The 15859-nt window shown below is 45.3% G+C and overlaps 2 protein-coding genes, 1 long non-coding RNA gene and 1 other non-coding gene across 4 annotated transcripts in view; 3 read left to right on the plus strand and 1 right to left on the minus strand.

Moving 5' to 3' along the window:
- The window catches only part of YWHAH-AS1 (YWHAH antisense RNA 1), a 38236-nt gene extending 37112 nt beyond the window's left edge, over positions 1–1124 (minus strand). Inside the window, exon 1 of the mRNA XM_034948736.3 lies at positions 870–1124. The gene's annotated coding sequence lies outside the window, so the exon portion shown is untranslated. The remainder of the gene's footprint in view (positions 1–869) is intronic.
- YWHAH (tyrosine 3-monooxygenase/tryptophan 5-monooxygenase activation protein eta) lies at positions 68–13203 on the plus strand. The gene is made up of 2 exons (XM_034948734.3): positions 68–458; positions 11740–13203. The coding sequence occupies exons 1-2, from the start codon at positions 372–374 to the stop codon at positions 12391–12393; spliced, it is 741 nt and encodes a 246-aa protein (XP_034804625.1). The 5' UTR covers positions 68–371; the 3' UTR covers positions 12394–13203.
- Positions 465–3058, plus strand: LOC134730147 (uncharacterized). The gene is made up of 2 exons (XR_010111819.1): positions 465–872; positions 1137–3058. It is a non-coding gene; the product is annotated as an uncharacterized LOC134730147 (long non-coding RNA).
- On the plus strand, positions 9016–9118 carry LOC112438202 (small nucleolar RNA U13). The gene has a single exon (XR_003026678.1). It is a non-coding gene; the product is annotated as a small nucleolar RNA U13 (small nucleolar RNA).
- Positions 13204–15859: the final 2656 nt, after the last annotated feature.

Here is a 15859-nt window from a genome sequence, read left to right on the forward strand (position 1 = left end):
TTATAGTAGGTGACGTCACCTTGAAATAGACCGTTAGGGCCGGCCCGCCCTTCCCCCCTCCCACTCCCGCCGCTCCCCGCCGCCCGGCCTGGCCACTCTCACTGCGCAGGCGTCGTCCCGTCCTCCCATCCCCCAGCGCGGCCGCCTCTCCTCCCTCGGCGTTGTCCGCGGCGCGAGCCACAGCGCGCGGGGCGAGCCAGCGAGAGGGCGCGAGCGGCGGCGCTGCCTGCAGCCTGCAGCCTCCGGCCGGCCGGCGAGCCAGTGCGCGTGCGCTGCGGCGGCCTCCGCAGCGACCGGGGAGCGGACTGACCGGCGGGAGGGCTAGCGAGCCAGCGGTGTGAGGCGCGAGGCGAGGCCGAGCCGCGAGCGACATGGGGGACCGGGAGCAGCTGCTGCAGCGGGCGCGGCTGGCCGAGCAAGCGGAGCGCTACGACGACATGGCCTCCGCCATGAAGGCGGTGAGCGCGCCGGGAGCCCGGGCGGCTGGCCGGGGGGGCCTGGCGTTGGGGAGGGACGGGGATGGCCGCGGGCGGCGTTCCCCTCCCGGCCATGGGCGACCCGGCTGGGCGTGGCCGCCCGCCCGCCCGCCCTTAGCCCGCGCTTCCCGCTCCCGCTGGGCGTCCCGCCACTTCCTGAGGCTGGGCCCGGGGTGGGGGATCCGGGAGGGTGCAGTTCGGGATCGCGAAGGCAGCCCCGGAAGGAGGGCGGGCCGGTCGGGGTCGCCACATCTTAGTTCGGAGCCCGGCCGGGGGCAGAGGGTGCCCTAGGGGACGCAAAGGAGCCGCATTCCTCCTTCTAGAGCGTTTCACCGGACCCGGGGGCTCCCCCTCTCGTCTTCCTCCGTTCCCCAACTTGGAATAAAGAATCACCTAGTAAGTGGCGCCCTGTCTCAGCTGGTTTTCTCTGCCACGACCTGAAGTCTGTAATTCCGATCTGTTTTGCTCTGCTCGTTCGAATTGTTCTGGTTCCATCTTCCCACGCCTGGGGGTCTGGCTTTGTGTGCGAAGACCCCTTTCCTGCAGTCTAGGCGTGGACGGGGGCGGGAGAGTGGGCGGAGGGTGTGGGGCCCCACTTCACAGCCCCAGGTTTGCTGCTGCGCTCTCTGCTTGGAGATTAAAATGAAACGTGACTTCTAGGTGAGACGAATCTGTGTGTCTTTGCATTCCTGAGACCCTCATAAGTCGATTCTGCAGCTTCTCCGGTGGATGAGTCGTGCCCAGCCACACCCTAGCAAAATACCGTGGGTCACACACCACCTGCATTTCTGAGTTCCGGTTACCATCTCACTCTCTCTCCACGTTATTTTACGTTTTCTGTAAATGAATATTTCCTCTCCCTGCGTCAAGGTCACACAGTGGTAGAACTACAACTGCGACCACCAACCTATGTTCAGTGTACAACCTCCTGAGACCTGGGAGGATCCCCTTGAACTCCGCCTTAGATCTATAGATTCAGAAATTCGGGCGGTGAGACTCAGACATCTGCATTGTAACCAGCTCTCACAGGCGATTTTTAGCTGGCTTAAGTCTGAGAATTACTGCCCATGATTATAGTAAATGTATCCTTTGCTGGCCTTTTGGAGGGAGTTCCGAAAAAAACTGCCAATACAAAGGCTCCCTAAAATCTTAAGTCATTTGGAAAGCTCATTTGAAGGCTTTTGATGTTAATATCAGATGAAATATGTAGTTGGGGCCAATATTTAGGATTGTTCAGGTAAGAAAGGTACTTGAAGAGTTGCCTTTCCTCTGGTGTCCTTGTTACACACATAACTGGGTGTGTTTGGAAACCAGCAACACCGTTGCCCGTATGTTGATTTGTTGGTGATCTTGACTTGAGCACTATTAGCGTGCTGTTGTGGTGAGGCAGGTTTTCTTGCAGACCGGGGGACGGTCTAGGTCTGGAGGCTGAACTTTATGTAATTCAGGGGGTCCTTTAAAAGAAAATCTAAAATATAATTTTGCATATTTTACAAAAATGGGACTGACGAATGCATTTCCTTGGAAGGGACCCTGAACCTTAATTTTCTTTGGGATAAAGCTGCCTCTGTCCACAGCAGGTCACACTTAAGCCCCTCCTCCCCAGGAACTGAGTGGTGCTGGGATTATGCAGGCTGAGGCCTCTCCACACATTTTCATGAAGTGGTTGCTCACCCTCTAAGTGAGACGTAAAGACTGCAGTGTTCGGAGCCCTTCGGGAAATAAATGTGGTGAAAAGAAAGGAGGGACAAGGTTTAAAGGAAGGGGAAATGGAGGTTAAGGAAAAATGGCTAGAAGGTGTGTTCTGGAACAATCAGAAACCTGAGGCAACTTGAAATGGGGGAAAAAGGCAAGAATGGAGAGATGTTACCAGAACGAAATCTAGTTTGAGCAGAGAAAAAGACTGGCTTTCTAGTAGGCTTGTAAAATGCTTTCCTGCAGCAAGCTACTTGTGTCCATAGATCTTCTCTGGAGGGTTAAGGTAGCCTTTTGTAAACCAAAGGAATCTATAATATCTATATTTGAAATAATGAGTTGGAAAAGCCACCCAGCGTAGAAGAGTCAATCCAAGCTTTAATTCTGCCATCTCAGAATGGTGATAAACCATTTCTCCCCCATCATCTAAATGGAATATATTGTGCTTATAGATATTTTCTTTAAAAGAAAAAAAAGAATATATTGGAAGGGACTGGCAGGGGTCACTTTCCCTGCTAACTTGGTGTTTGTAGATTAAATTCTTAAATGTTACTGGGATGACTCAGTCTCTATGTTATTAATCTCATCAGCCTTAACTAAGGCTTTTGGAAAGGGTGTAAGTTTCAGTAACCCTCTGGGTTTACCTGGGCTTTCTTCAGGGCTGGGGAAGGGCAGGTAAGTAGCCTGCTGTAGGGAGGACGGAGCAGGACACATGTGTTGAGGATGTATTCTGATGCCACCAGTCTGTAACCTTGAAACTTACATCTTGGCTTTAGGTCCTCTGAAGTATAAAACTAGTGATGTTGCTGTTATTAACAAGTCAGTTTTGCCTTCAGTCTTCTAACTTGTTTTCTGTTTCCTTCATAATTAAAATGCTCACTTGATAATACTGCCTTCCTGTAATGATTGATGTTCCTTATTCTACCAGCGTCACCTGGAGGACAGTGTTGGTAAGCTTGAAGAAAAATCGTGCATATTGGAAACAATGGTCTTGCCTCAAACCTGTTGAGAACTTCTCTTCCCTGCTTCTCTCCATAATTTGAAGAAGCAAGAAATGTTTCTGAAGTGAAGCATAAAGGAGTATCTTCAAGCTCTCTCTATCTCATACCTACCAGCTTGCATAGAGTATAATAGTGGGAAGAAATATTGTGAAAGATTCTAGAACCTAAGTCCTTTCTAGGCTAGGCAATTCTAGGCTACACAATTCGTAGTCTCTGTAAGTACCATTTGATAACTGAAATAAACCTATAAAGTGGGATTAAATGTTAGTCCAGAAGACTAAGTGATTTAAGGAAAGAGGGAAAATAACCAGATAGATTTCTGGTGGATATTCACAGATAGACATAATTTCATCATGTATTATGGCCCTAAGTCATCTATTTTATATTAAAACATAGATGGTAACTGTGAAGTTATCAAATGTAAAAATTACTGGGCTAGCATTGTGTTTTAACACTGATACACCAGTTGATTACAGTGTTGACAGAAAACGGGCAGAAACACGTTTAAAGTACCTGCAGAATATATATATAGAAATCTTTTTTTTTTAATCAGTGTTGACCAGGTTGGCCTTGAACGTGTAGCCTCACCTCCCCGAGTGCCAGGGCAACCGGCCTGAGCCACAGCGGCTCCCTAGAAATCTTAAGTGCAGGAAACAAAACTACAGTTTAAGGAAACAGGAGTCGGAGAGGAGGGGCACTTGGCCCAACCACTGGCAAAAGGCTGTTGTTGCAACAGCTGTGAGATTCTGGGAAGTGGGGAAATGAGCAGGTGCTGTGTAAAAGTGCACAGCTGACTGCCCCAGGTGAGACAGATCAGTGTCACAGCGAGTAGGAGGATTTTGAGGTGTGATTAGTATTTTTTTTTTTTTTTCTTAAAGAGATGGTCTCGTTCTGGAACCCAGGCTGGAGTGCAGTCGTGGCACGATCATAATTCACTGTAGCCTTGAGCTCCTGGGCTCAAGTGAACCTCCTGAGCAGCTGGGACTACAGATGCATGCCACCGTGCCCAGCTAATTATTAAATTGTATAGACAGGATCTCTATATGGTGCTCAAGTTGGTCTCAAACTCCTGGCCTCAAGCAGTCCTCCTGCCTCAGCCTATTAAAGTGCTGGGATTACAGGAGTGAGCTACCACACCCAACCAGTAGGAAATCGTAAAGCCACATTGATACTATAGTTTGAAATATGTAAAAACTAGGGAGCTATGTTTCCCACTAACTGGGCATTTAAAATGTAATCGTCTTTGAGGAAGGAAGAAGGCCCTGGATTATTCTTGTAATAGTTTGAATTTAAAAGGTCCTTTCAGGTGGGCAAACAGCTTACGTGGCTTTCTTGCACTGAAATAGAAACTGTAGTCCCCATGTGGGTTTGGGTCCCTGAATTATCCCCAGAAGAACTTCCACAGTCCGGAACTGACTCCCTTAAAGAAACCAAAAATGTATTTTCTTTGGTGGGGATTTTCTTTAGTTGGTCTTTGTCTGGGATTTTATATCAGTGACAGACTGTAGCGTCACACTTTTCCAGAAATACGGTTTTGGAGAGGGTACCCCTAACGTTTTGTGTGTGTGTGTATTAACATTTAGCAAGTATATAACATATTTTACTTTTTTTTTTTTTTTTTTTTTGAGACAATTTCGCTCTTGTTGCCCAGGCTGGAGTACAATGGAGCAATCTCGGCTCTCTGCAACCTCTGCCTCCCGGGTTCAAGCAATTCTCCTGCCTCAGCCTCCCAAGTAGCTGGGATTACAGGCATGCACCACCGTGCCATGCCCGGCTAATTTTGTATTTTTAGTAGAAGATGGGGTTTCTCCATGTTGGTCAGGCTGGTCTTGAACACCCGACCTCAGGTTATCCACCTGCCTCGGCCTCCCAAAGTACTGGGATTACAGGCGTGAGCCACTGTGCTTGGTTAGAACTTATTTAACTTTTTAGGCACTTGGTAAACGGTAGCTGTTAGTCCATGTGTACTTTTTTTTTTGGTGGGGGGGAGTCTTGCTCTGTCGCCCAGGCTGGAGTGCAGTGGCAGGATCTTGGTTCACTGCAAGCTCCGCCTCCTGGGTTCACGCCATTCTCCTGTGTCAGCCTCCCAAGTAGCTGGGTCTACAGGTGCCCACCACCTTCCATGTGTACATTCTTGTTTAACAATTCAGGGTAGATACTGTTACTCCCTTTTACAAATGAGACTTTCAGAGGTTGATTTTCTCATGGTCAAACAGCTAGTAAGTTGTGAATTCAAGATTCAAACTCAAATTTAGAGCTCTCATTTTAACCACTATGTAACAATGCCCCATGAGGCAAAGGGATAATATGTCTAGTATACATTCTGGTATATTAACCATTGTCAGCATTGGTGACTGAAATCCAAGAACTCTTCATAAGTGGGCTTACTAAACAAATAATTTTATCTGTTGGGTGCAAGTCATTTTTTTTTTTTTTTCCAAATACGATTAAGAACAATCTGCCATTTATGGGTTTTAGCTACAACAGAGAAACATAAGAGGGAAACTCACATATCTGGATTTTGCTTGTTCTGAAGGCTTGGAGGCCTTTTTTTCTTTTTACTTAACAAAGTATTGAATTTGAGTTTCTCCTGAGTTAAGAAGTGCAGGACTATGTTACATTTTATTTGGGGTATTTTAAGAAATTATTTCATATTCTTGGCACCAGTTGTTTCTCCATATTGCCTTTAATGTATTTTTCTCCCTGCACCCTGTAGTATATTTTTATGCAGGCCCCAAAATTTCTGTCTCTAGGTTGCTGGTAAAATTCCTCCTAGTGTCCAAGTGGAGGCAGCTTGTCTTCTGTCCCAGCATTTTGGTGCTCCTCCCACCCCTACTCCTGGCTGCAGTGGCATTCCCTTCTGCGGTGGTGAGTGTTGGCACTTCCAATGATCCGAACCTGGCACAGCTTCTGAAGCCTTCAATTCGGATGCCTCTAGGGACAGTAGCATGCAGTAATGCCATTCAGATGGTGTTGTATTTAATCCTTGCCAATCCCCATGAAAATGTTCAGTTATGTCAAAAGCAAGGCAAAAGCAGTCTCTTGACTATACAAGGGTAGCTGTTTTATTTGACTAAAATTTAGCTTAGAGTGGATGTTACTTACCTGAACTTGCCTGCTCTGAGCTTGAAGTTTAGCCTATTTGTGGTCTTATAGAATTGCAGCCTCATCCTGGTGAGGATAAGGGGCTCAGCCTGACCCTGGCTGGTGATGTTCTTGCACAGTGGCCTGTAGGACTTGGTCTGTTGGTGGGTATCTTTCCAGCTTGGGGCAGGCCAGGCAAGATCCTCACTTCCTAAGCATTAACTTGGGAAAGAGCTCAGCAAGCTTTCATCCCTCTAGCTCATTTTTTGTTTTTTCGAGACAGAGTCTTGCTCTGTCGCCCAAGCTGGAGTGCAGTGGCACAATCCTGGCTCACTGCAACTTCCACCTCCCGGGTTCGAGTGATTGTCATGTCCCACCCAAGTAGCTGGGATTACAGGTGCACGCCACCATGCCCAGCTAATTTTTGTATTTTTAGTAGAGATGGGGTTTCTCTATATTGGCTGGGTTGGTGTCATACTCCCTGGCCTCAAGTGATCCGCCTGCCTTGGCCTCCCAAAGTGCTGGGATTACAGGTGTGAGCCATCACACCTGGCCCCTCAAACCCTCAAACTCACTTTTCTCACACAGACACACACACACGTATACACACACTTCTGCCAAAGAAGCTTAAAGGTTTTATGATGTGGTTATGTTTACTTAATCATGAGAATCATTTACTCATATCAAAAGCAAGCTGGTTGATAGCATGTAGGTGTGGGTAGCTATAAAGGATGAGCCCGTAGCATGTGTGGAGCTGTGAAGGATGGCAGCATATTCGAGTGAGGTAGCATTACCCCTAACTTAGGCAGCTATGGCCTGGCAGCTCGGGGGTGGCATTTTTGTTTGCTCAGTGTTACTTTTGATGTTGGATGTTTCCCAGATTGAGTACTTTAAATTTTCCTAAATAGTCCCTGTACTGTTTTTGGCAGTGGATCTGTTTTTACTCACACACATAGTTTTTTGCCTTGTGAGTAGTGGGTGGAGGCCCTTAGGGGTTTTTGGGTAAATGAATAGTGTCATAGGAAGATAAGTGAATGATCAGCAGGCCAGGTCATTTTTGACATTTAGTAATGTTGGGGGTAGTCCTGGAGCAGAGAAAATGTGTGAAGTGAGTGCCCTGGGGTGGGGACTAGGTGTAGCCAAAGGCTGTTTGGTCAGGACGTGAGTAAAACTGGCTGACAGGGAAGTCCAATCCTTAAAAGAAATGGAGAGGAGGGCCTTTGTGCATGGGAAGAGCCCATCAGTTTAAGGTTGTCCTTCAGGAAGGGTGTAAGTAGGATTACAGAGGGTGGGAAGGCAGGCAGGACACCTAGAAAGCAGAGGCTGTGAGCAGAGGTGGCGAAACCCCTGGTTTGTGGCCAGGTGAAGACTCAGTGCCCAGTGTGGCTACACTGAGGGAAGGTGCCGTGTGGCGGAAATGACTGTTGTAATCTTGGTGTTAGAGCGGAAAGAGGCTGAAAACTATTGTCTAGGCCTGTCTCTAAAATTCTGTCTTGTTGTTGCTTTATGTTCCTGATTTGTGGAGATGCAGCAAATGTGATTTCATTAGATTTTGCAGATGATCTTAGGTAGCATGGTTGGGGCCTGGAGAGCATCCATTACTCTGTGTTGCCACCCGGTGTTTGCCTCTCAGTACAGTTTATGACTGAACTTTTCATTAGTTCTCCTGGCTCCTGTATTTTGGTATTTGAAGTGTTGGGAACTGGTGCTAAGTATCATCCATCAAGACTGGCTATCCATCTTTTTGTTTTAATGGACTGTCTGATTTTACATGGGTCTATAATTTTCCAGTCTGGGAAAAACTCAGTTTTCTTTAGTTATCTGGTCAAGTAGTAAGCCATCTTCATTTCATGTTTCCTTTTGTTAACTGAATTATAACCCAGGAGTATTAAAAAATACTGTATTTAAATGTATCCAGTTATTTCCTAGTTAGGCTCTGGCTGGGGTATTAGGAACAATATTTGCTTGCTGAGATATGTTAGTCACCCTCAGCTAATGCTGATAGTGATTCATTCAGACTGGCAGGCAACCAGATGATTGTTACATAAACACTAATACTCCCAGTAAATGATTTTTCTTGTGAAGGTGTCATCATAAATACTGCCCAGTAGGCTTTTTTGGCAGCTTATTCCTGATGGAGAAGGAATATGCTTACAGATACACCCAAACTTCACGTTAGTAGGAAGCCCTGCCACACCTTTTATTGGTGCACAGGAAAAAGGAAATCATGGAACATTGGAGCTGAAGGAGGCCTTGGAGATCATTTGGGCTAATCCTGCTTATTTTACTTTGGATGTCCAAAAAGGTTGTGATTTGTTTAAGGTCACATAGCTAGCTCAGACTAAACTTCAGATGTCTTGGGTTTAATAATTATACCGCCTTTTGTGTTATGCAAGCATTCTGTATTATACATACATGTATTTCAGATTTGCACTCACTTTAAATGATATACTCTGGGAAGTTACCTTGGTGTATCTTTGCCAGTTTCACAGAAGCAGCTTTGTTAGTCACAGGAGGAAGTATATTGTGACTCCTTATGGATATTATTTCTATTTTAATGCCAAATGGCCTTAGTTTAATTACTACAAGATCAAAGGAGCTCTCCAAATTCTGTTGTTGCCTTATGCTTTGTTTTATTGAATATTGCTCTAGAAATGCAAGTCATTCTAGAGGATTCAAGCATTCTGAAATTTATCAGAATATTTGGGATGGAATTTTGATTTAGAAGTGTTGTTTGTTAAAAGACTAAGTAGTTATTCATCTTTTTGTAGTTCATAAGTGTGATGATTGGGTTTTGACATGCAGGTGTGAGATGTGCCACCCTCAAACCTTGTTACAGCATAGACACGTGACCCTCTGGTGTGGGCAAAAAAAGACTAAGTTATTAAATATTTACAAAGTCTCTATTTTCCACAAGAAAATGTATGTAAGTGTTTAAAGGCACTTACTGGAGGAGGAAACTAGTGGGGTTATAGGTGTTCAGCTGGATTTAAGGGGAGCATGGATTGTAGATTCATGGTAGACTGGGGCAGATCACAGTGAGAGGTATGGAGACTACTAATGAATATGTGAGGATGAATAATGAGAACCCTGGCTTGACCGGAGTGGAGGCAGCACCCCTGGGGAATGGTCAGGATAGCTTTTAGCCAAAGACCACACTGAAGAAAGAAGTGGGTAGGCAAAGGAGAGACTTAATCCTGTGTTAAGGGTTTGTAGCAGAAGAGTAGGGGTCCTGGGGACAGGGAAATGGAGAAATTAAGAGTGAGCTGGTATTTTTATTTTGTCTGGGGCTTGGGGGTAGGGAGGACTCAGACAATTGCTTGTTTTACTTTGTGAGAACTTGGCACGTTTTCTGATTTTTACCTGTAATAATGATTACACTTGCTGCTTATGTCCTTGAACCACTAATTCCCCAAATAAACCATCATTGTTCATGATTTCTGATACTCCACTGCTCAGTCTTCTCAATCCATTTTAAGTGTGTCTGTTTGAATATGCTATTGATAACTTTCCCCATTGAACTTGGCCTTTTCCCTCTGGAGGTTCTGTCCTTACAGATTGGTTTAAGTAATACCTTTTTTGTTTAGTGTTTTATGGTTTCCTAAGTGGTTTGCTTTCTTTTTTTTTCATTGTTGAAATTAAAGACCTTTTGGATAAGCAGAGACTGATTTAATAAAATTAAAGACCTTTACCAGTAGGTCATATTAAGGAATCCCTCTACTTTAGACGACACACCATCTTTTAAGGGCTTGTGAAACGTCCTGGGTCAATTTAGGAAGTCATTTTCTTTGCTTGGGCCCAGACCAACTCTGTTAGCAACTCTGTTAGGAACTCTGTTAGGAAACTCTGTTAGTTTCCTAGGGGTTGCTGAACCTAGTACGACAAACTGGATAGCTTAAAATAATAAATGTATTCTCTCGTAGTTCTGGACGCTAGAAGTTTGAAAGTGAGGTGTAGGCAGGCCACGCTCCCTCTGAAGGCTCTAGGGAAGAATCCTTCCTAGGCACTCTCCCAGCTTCTGGTGGCTTCTGGCACCCTTGGTGTTCCTTGGCTTGTAGATGCATCACTCCAGTCTTTGCCTCTACTGTCACATGGCATTCTTCCTGTGTGTGTGTCAAAATCTCACTATCCTTATAAGGACACCTGTAATTGCACTTAGGGCACACCCTAATGTCCAGTATAACTTCATCTTAACTAATTACATCTGCAAAGACCCTGTTTCCAAATAAGGTCACATTCACAGGTACCTAGGGTCAGAACTTCAGCATATCTTTTGGCGGGGGATACAGTTCAACCACTGCAAAGTCTAATAATGCTCTTCCTACTAACTGCATAGCTAGTTCACTTGTAGTTGGCATCATGAAGAACTAAGGGAAGTTAAAGCTTGTGAAATTTAACTCTTCCACTTAAAATAATTGATGCTTCCATCCTTGATGACCAGAGTTTCCTGTGAGGTAGGTCAGAGTACAACTTGCTGCTGAGTAGCTGTGCTTCCTTTCACCGGGAGCTGGGGGTACTTTCATGTCACTTATGAATTATTCTTCATTTTGGTTTGGGAGAGGGCTGGGAGTATCAGTTAGGGTTCCATGTGTAGCCACACAGGGCGAAGCTCTGGCCACTGGATCTGTGTGATGTTCCATCTGATCTGTGAAGCCCCACCATCTGTTAATGTGTATTTGAGGAGTGGTTGGTTCTTTCCAGAGTATGAAGCTGGAAGCAGAGTCTGGAACACTTCCAGTCTGTTGTCTTTGAACGTTTGACACAGGGACCGTACGATCTTACTGTTCAGAGTATCTTTTTTTTTTTTTTTTTTGAGACGGAGGCTTGCTCTGTCGCTAGGCTGGAGTGCAGTGGCGCGATCTGGGCTCACTGCAACCTCCAGGTTCAAGAGTTGCTCTTGCCTCAGCCTCCCAAGTAGCTGGGACTACAAGCGCGTGCCACCACGCCCAGCTAATTTTTGTATTTTTAGTAGAGATGGGGTTTCACCATGTTGGCCAGAATGGTCTCGATCTCTTGACCTCGTGATCTGCCCGCCCTTGGCCTCCTGAAGTGCTGGGATTACAGGCATAAGCCACCGCGCCCGGCCTGTTCAGAATATCTTTTGCAGAATAGCTGAAGCTCGAGGTTTTCTTCTTCACCATTATGTACTGCTGCTGTACAACCTTTTCATAATTATCCTTAGTCCCATTCCTCTACCAAGGTGAAAGCAACATCTTATCAGACCCGAATTATGAATTTCTCAAGCCCCTATGATTTTCTGTTTTGGGTGCCAAGTATTTATCTCTTTTGTTAGACTACAGTCTTTCTTCACATAGGGTTCATGTCTATATTGGTTTTATCCATGGGTGGTTTTTATTCTCCAGAGTGACTGACTTGTTCATAATCCCGTTCTTGAGAAGGATTGTTGATTATGTTGAAGGGAAGGCTTCTTACCAAGATTTTCAGATTTTGCTTTCAATGTTTATCTTTTTGGGGTTTTGCAGGTGACAGAGCTGAATGAACCTCTCTCCAATGAAGATCGAAATCTCCTCTCTGTGGCCTACAAGAATGTGGTTGGTGCCAGGCGATCTTCCTGGAGGGTCATTAGCAGCATTGAGCAGAAAACCATGGCTGATGGAAACGAAAAGAAATTGGAGAAAGTTAAAGCTTACCGGGAGAAGATTGAGAAGGAGCTGGAGACAGTTTGCAATGATGTCCTGTCTCTGCTTGACAAGTTCCTGATCAAGAACTGCAATGATTTCCAGTATGAGAGCAAGGTGTTTTACCTGAAAATGAAAGGTGATTACTACCGCTACTTAGCAGAGGTCGCTTCTGGGGAGAAGAAAAACAGTGTGGTCGAAGCTTCTGAAGCTGCCTACAAGGAAGCCTTTGAAATCAGCAAAGAGCAGATGCAACCCACGCATCCCATCCGGCTGGGGCTGGCCCTCAACTTCTCCGTGTTCTACTATGAGATCCAGAATGCACCTGAGCAAGCCTGCCTCTTAGCCAAACAAGCCTTCGATGATGCCATAGCTGAGCTGGACACACTAAACGAGGATTCCTATAAGGACTCCACGCTGATCATGCAGTTGCTGCGAGACAACCTCACCCTCTGGACGAGCGACCAGCAGGATGAAGAAGCAGGAGAAGGCAACTGAAGATCCTTCAGGTCCCCTGGCCCTTCCTTCACCCACCACCCCCATCATCACCGATCCTTCCTTGCCACAATCACTAAATATCTAGTGCTAAACCTATCTGTATTGGCAGCACAGCTACTCAGATCTGCACTCCTGTCTCTTGGGAAGCAGTTTCAGATAAATCATGGGCATTGCTGGACTGATGGTTGCTTTGAGCCCACAGGAGCTCCCTTTTTGAATTGTGTGGAGAAGTGTGTTCTGATGAGGCATTTTACTATGCCTGTTGATCTATGGGAAATCTAGGCGAAAGTAATGGGGGAGATTAGAAAGAATTAGCCAACCAGGCTACAGTTGATATTTAAAAGATCCATTTAAAACAAGCTGATAGTGTTTCGTTAAGCAGTACATCTTGTGCATGCAAAAATGAATTCACCCCTCCCACCTCTTTCTTCAATTAATGGAAAACTGTTAAGGGAAGCTGATACAGAGAGACAACTTGCTCCTTTCCATCAGCTTTATAATAAACTGTTTAACGTGAGGTTTCGGTAGCTCCTTGGTTTTGCCTCTTTAAATTATGACGTGCACAAACCTTCTTTTCAATGCAATGCATCTGAAAGTTTTGATACTTGTAACTTTTTTTTTTTTTGGTTGCAATTGTTTAAGAATCATGGATTTATTTTTTGTAACTCTTTGGCTATTGTCCTTGTGTATCCTGACAGCGCCATGTGTGTCAGCCCATGTCAATCAAGATGGGTGATTATGAAATGCCAGACTTCTAAAATAAATGTTTTGGAATTCAATGGGTAAATAAATGCTGCTTTGGGGATATCATCTCTGTGTTTGGTCTTGATTTTTCCCCCCTCAAGGAACTGTTTAACCAGTCACAAATTGTGGTTTGAATCTCTCAAACATGGAAGCATTTGTAGTACGTTATCCAAGTTTTCCTGCCCTCTGATTTCATTACATATTTTGCAGCACACACATAGGATTCATAGATTTTAAATAGTTTTCTGTGAACCCAGCTAACATAGCCTCTCTGATCAATTTTCCTGATAACTGGTGCTTTTTAATGAGCCTCGCAGAACAAAATGCAGTCTTCCACAGTATAGCACCTCTGAAACATTGTGGGCTCTGTTGAACTTGAGAGTGTATTTAACACTGAAGGTAAATACGGAGCTTATACACGTCCTCAAGTTTTCTTAATGTAATAAAATATTAGGGGCACAACTTGCACCCCTGAAATCTTTAGTGATTATTGTTAAGCGTTTAGTATTCTTTAAAATAGAAAAGCAAACCTCATTGAGTTAAAAAGCCTAACTTACCCCTTAAACACTTGCTTGACCCCAATGTGTCTCTCTTGAGCCTCAGCATCACTGGCTGACTGTTCTTGAGTGAGGTGGTTTCCAGCTCCTCACGATTTTTATCACCTCCAGAGTGGCACCTAGGAATGAACGTTTGTTAGGTGAGTTGGTTCAGTTACACAGAACCCTTAAACGCCTTTTTCTGTTTGTTTTTTTGAGATGGAGTCTCGCTGTGTCATCCAGGCTGGAGTGCAGTGGCATGATCTCGGCTCACTGCAGCTTCCACCTCCCAGGTTCCAGCCATTCTCATGCCTCAGCCTCCTGAGTAGGTGGGATTACAGACGCCACCACCACACCAGGCTAATTTTTGTATTTTTAGTAGAGATGAGGTTTTGAATGTTGGCCAGGCTGCTCTCAACTCCTGACTTCATGTGATCCACCCACCTTGGCCTCCCAAAGAGCTGGGATTACAAGCGTGAGCCACCGTGCCCAGCCTTAAACACCTTCTTGACTAAAGTTTGGCATTAGACTGATGGAAATGGCCATGACACAATCTCTGTCCTTGAATTTATATTGTGGAGCACATAACTTGTAAGCATGTAAGTTTAACCTGTTTCTTATTCTGAAGTAAGAGTGTGAGCCCTGCCCCCCATGCCAGGGCCGATGAATACGGCTCAGGAAGCCTGTTTCAAGTTGACCTAATTTTAAGATAAAGTGGTTATTGAGTTTCACTTCAGTTAGTAGGTCAGGTATTTGAAAGTCAACAAGCTTTATATGGCTAAGACTTGCTTTTGATAAACACGTAGACAAAATGTTGCTGGGCCATGGTGGCGTGCGCCTGTAGTCCCAGCTGCTTGGGAGGATGGAGCCTGGGAGGTCGAGGCTGCGGTGAGCTGTGATTGCTCCACTGTACCCCAGCCTGGGAGATAGGAAGACCTTTTTCTCTCTCTCTCTCTCTCTCTGATAGCAAGATCTCTCTCTCTCTTCTCTCTCTCTCTCTCTCTCTCTCACATACACACACACAAAGGGCTCTTACATTTTTTTTGTTTGAGATGGGAGTCTCACTCTTGTCACCCAGGCTGGAGTGCAATGGCACGATCTCAGCTCACTGCAACCTTTGCCTCCCAGGTTCAAGTGATTCTCCTGCCTCAGCCTCCTGAGTAGCTGGGATTACAGGCACCCACTGTCATACCCGGCTAATTTGGGTATTTTTGTGGAGATGGGGTTTCACCATGTTGGCCAGGCTGGTCTTGAACTCCTAACCTCAAGTGATCCTCCCACCTCAGCCTCTCAAAGTGCTGGGATTACAGGCATGAGCCACTGTGCCCGGTCGCTTTTACATTTGAAATGTCCTTTGCAGTTGCTAAAGCATTCACATTTACGTTTCACAGCTGTCTTCTGAAAGGTTTTGTCCCACTTTACAGATGAGGAAGCTAAAGTGCAAAGGTTGTGGATCTCTGGAATTTATACAGCTGGTAAGCTGGAGGACAGCTTCCACCCAAGATTTATTCAGAATTTTAATGGCCCTCTGGGGGGCCTGGGGAACCTTGGCAAGCCATGCCACCTTTGAGGTTCAGGTCCCTCATTTTTTAAGTGTAGGATTTGGGTTATGTTTTAATCTAAGTTCATGGTGTGTAAGGCACCTTCTTTGGGAATGAGATATGGGGAAGTATGGACATACGTGATTAATATTAGCCACATAGGTTGCGTGCAGTGGCTCATGCCTGTAATCCCAGTACTTTGGGAGGCTGAGGTGGGTGGATCACTTGAGGTTAGGAGTTCGAGACCAGTCTGACCAATATGGTGAAACCCTGCCTCTACTAAAAATACAAAAATTAGCTGGGCGTGGTGGCTGGTGCCTGTAATCCCAGCTACGATGGAGGCTGAGGCAGGAGAATCACTTGAACCCAGGAGGCGGAGGTTGCAGGGAGCCGAGATTGTCCCACTGCACTCCAGCCTGGGCAACAGAGTGAGACTCGGTTTCAAAAAAAAGAAAAGGAGGTTAGCCACATAAATAATAGATGAAGCTCTTTGAAAGGACCTAAGAGGGTGCTGTAAATTACATGTGATGTAAGCCTGGAAGTCTTCACTGCTGCATATTTTTCCCCAATTCTACTTAAAACGTTTTAAAACTTGTCAAGATAACTTTCTCAAATCGTTAAGAAGGGGTCATCTCAATGTTACAG

Source organism: Pan paniscus, chromosome 23 (assembly GCF_029289425.2).
Source record: "Pan paniscus chromosome 23, NHGRI_mPanPan1-v2.0_pri, whole genome shotgun sequence".
Lineage (NCBI taxonomy): Eukaryota > Metazoa > Chordata > Mammalia > Primates > Hominidae > Pan > Pan paniscus.

Excerpts from the sequence above, each read along its gene's own strand:
- YWHAH (XM_034948734.3), top strand. The coding sequence starts at position 372 with ATGGGGGACCGGGAGCAGCTGCTGCAGCGGGCGCGGCTGGCCGAGCAA. Across the intron at positions 459-11,739 it reads TGGCCTCCGCCATGAAGGCG|GTGACAGAGCTGAATGAACC; the intron begins GTGAGCGCGCCG and ends GGGGTTTTGCAG.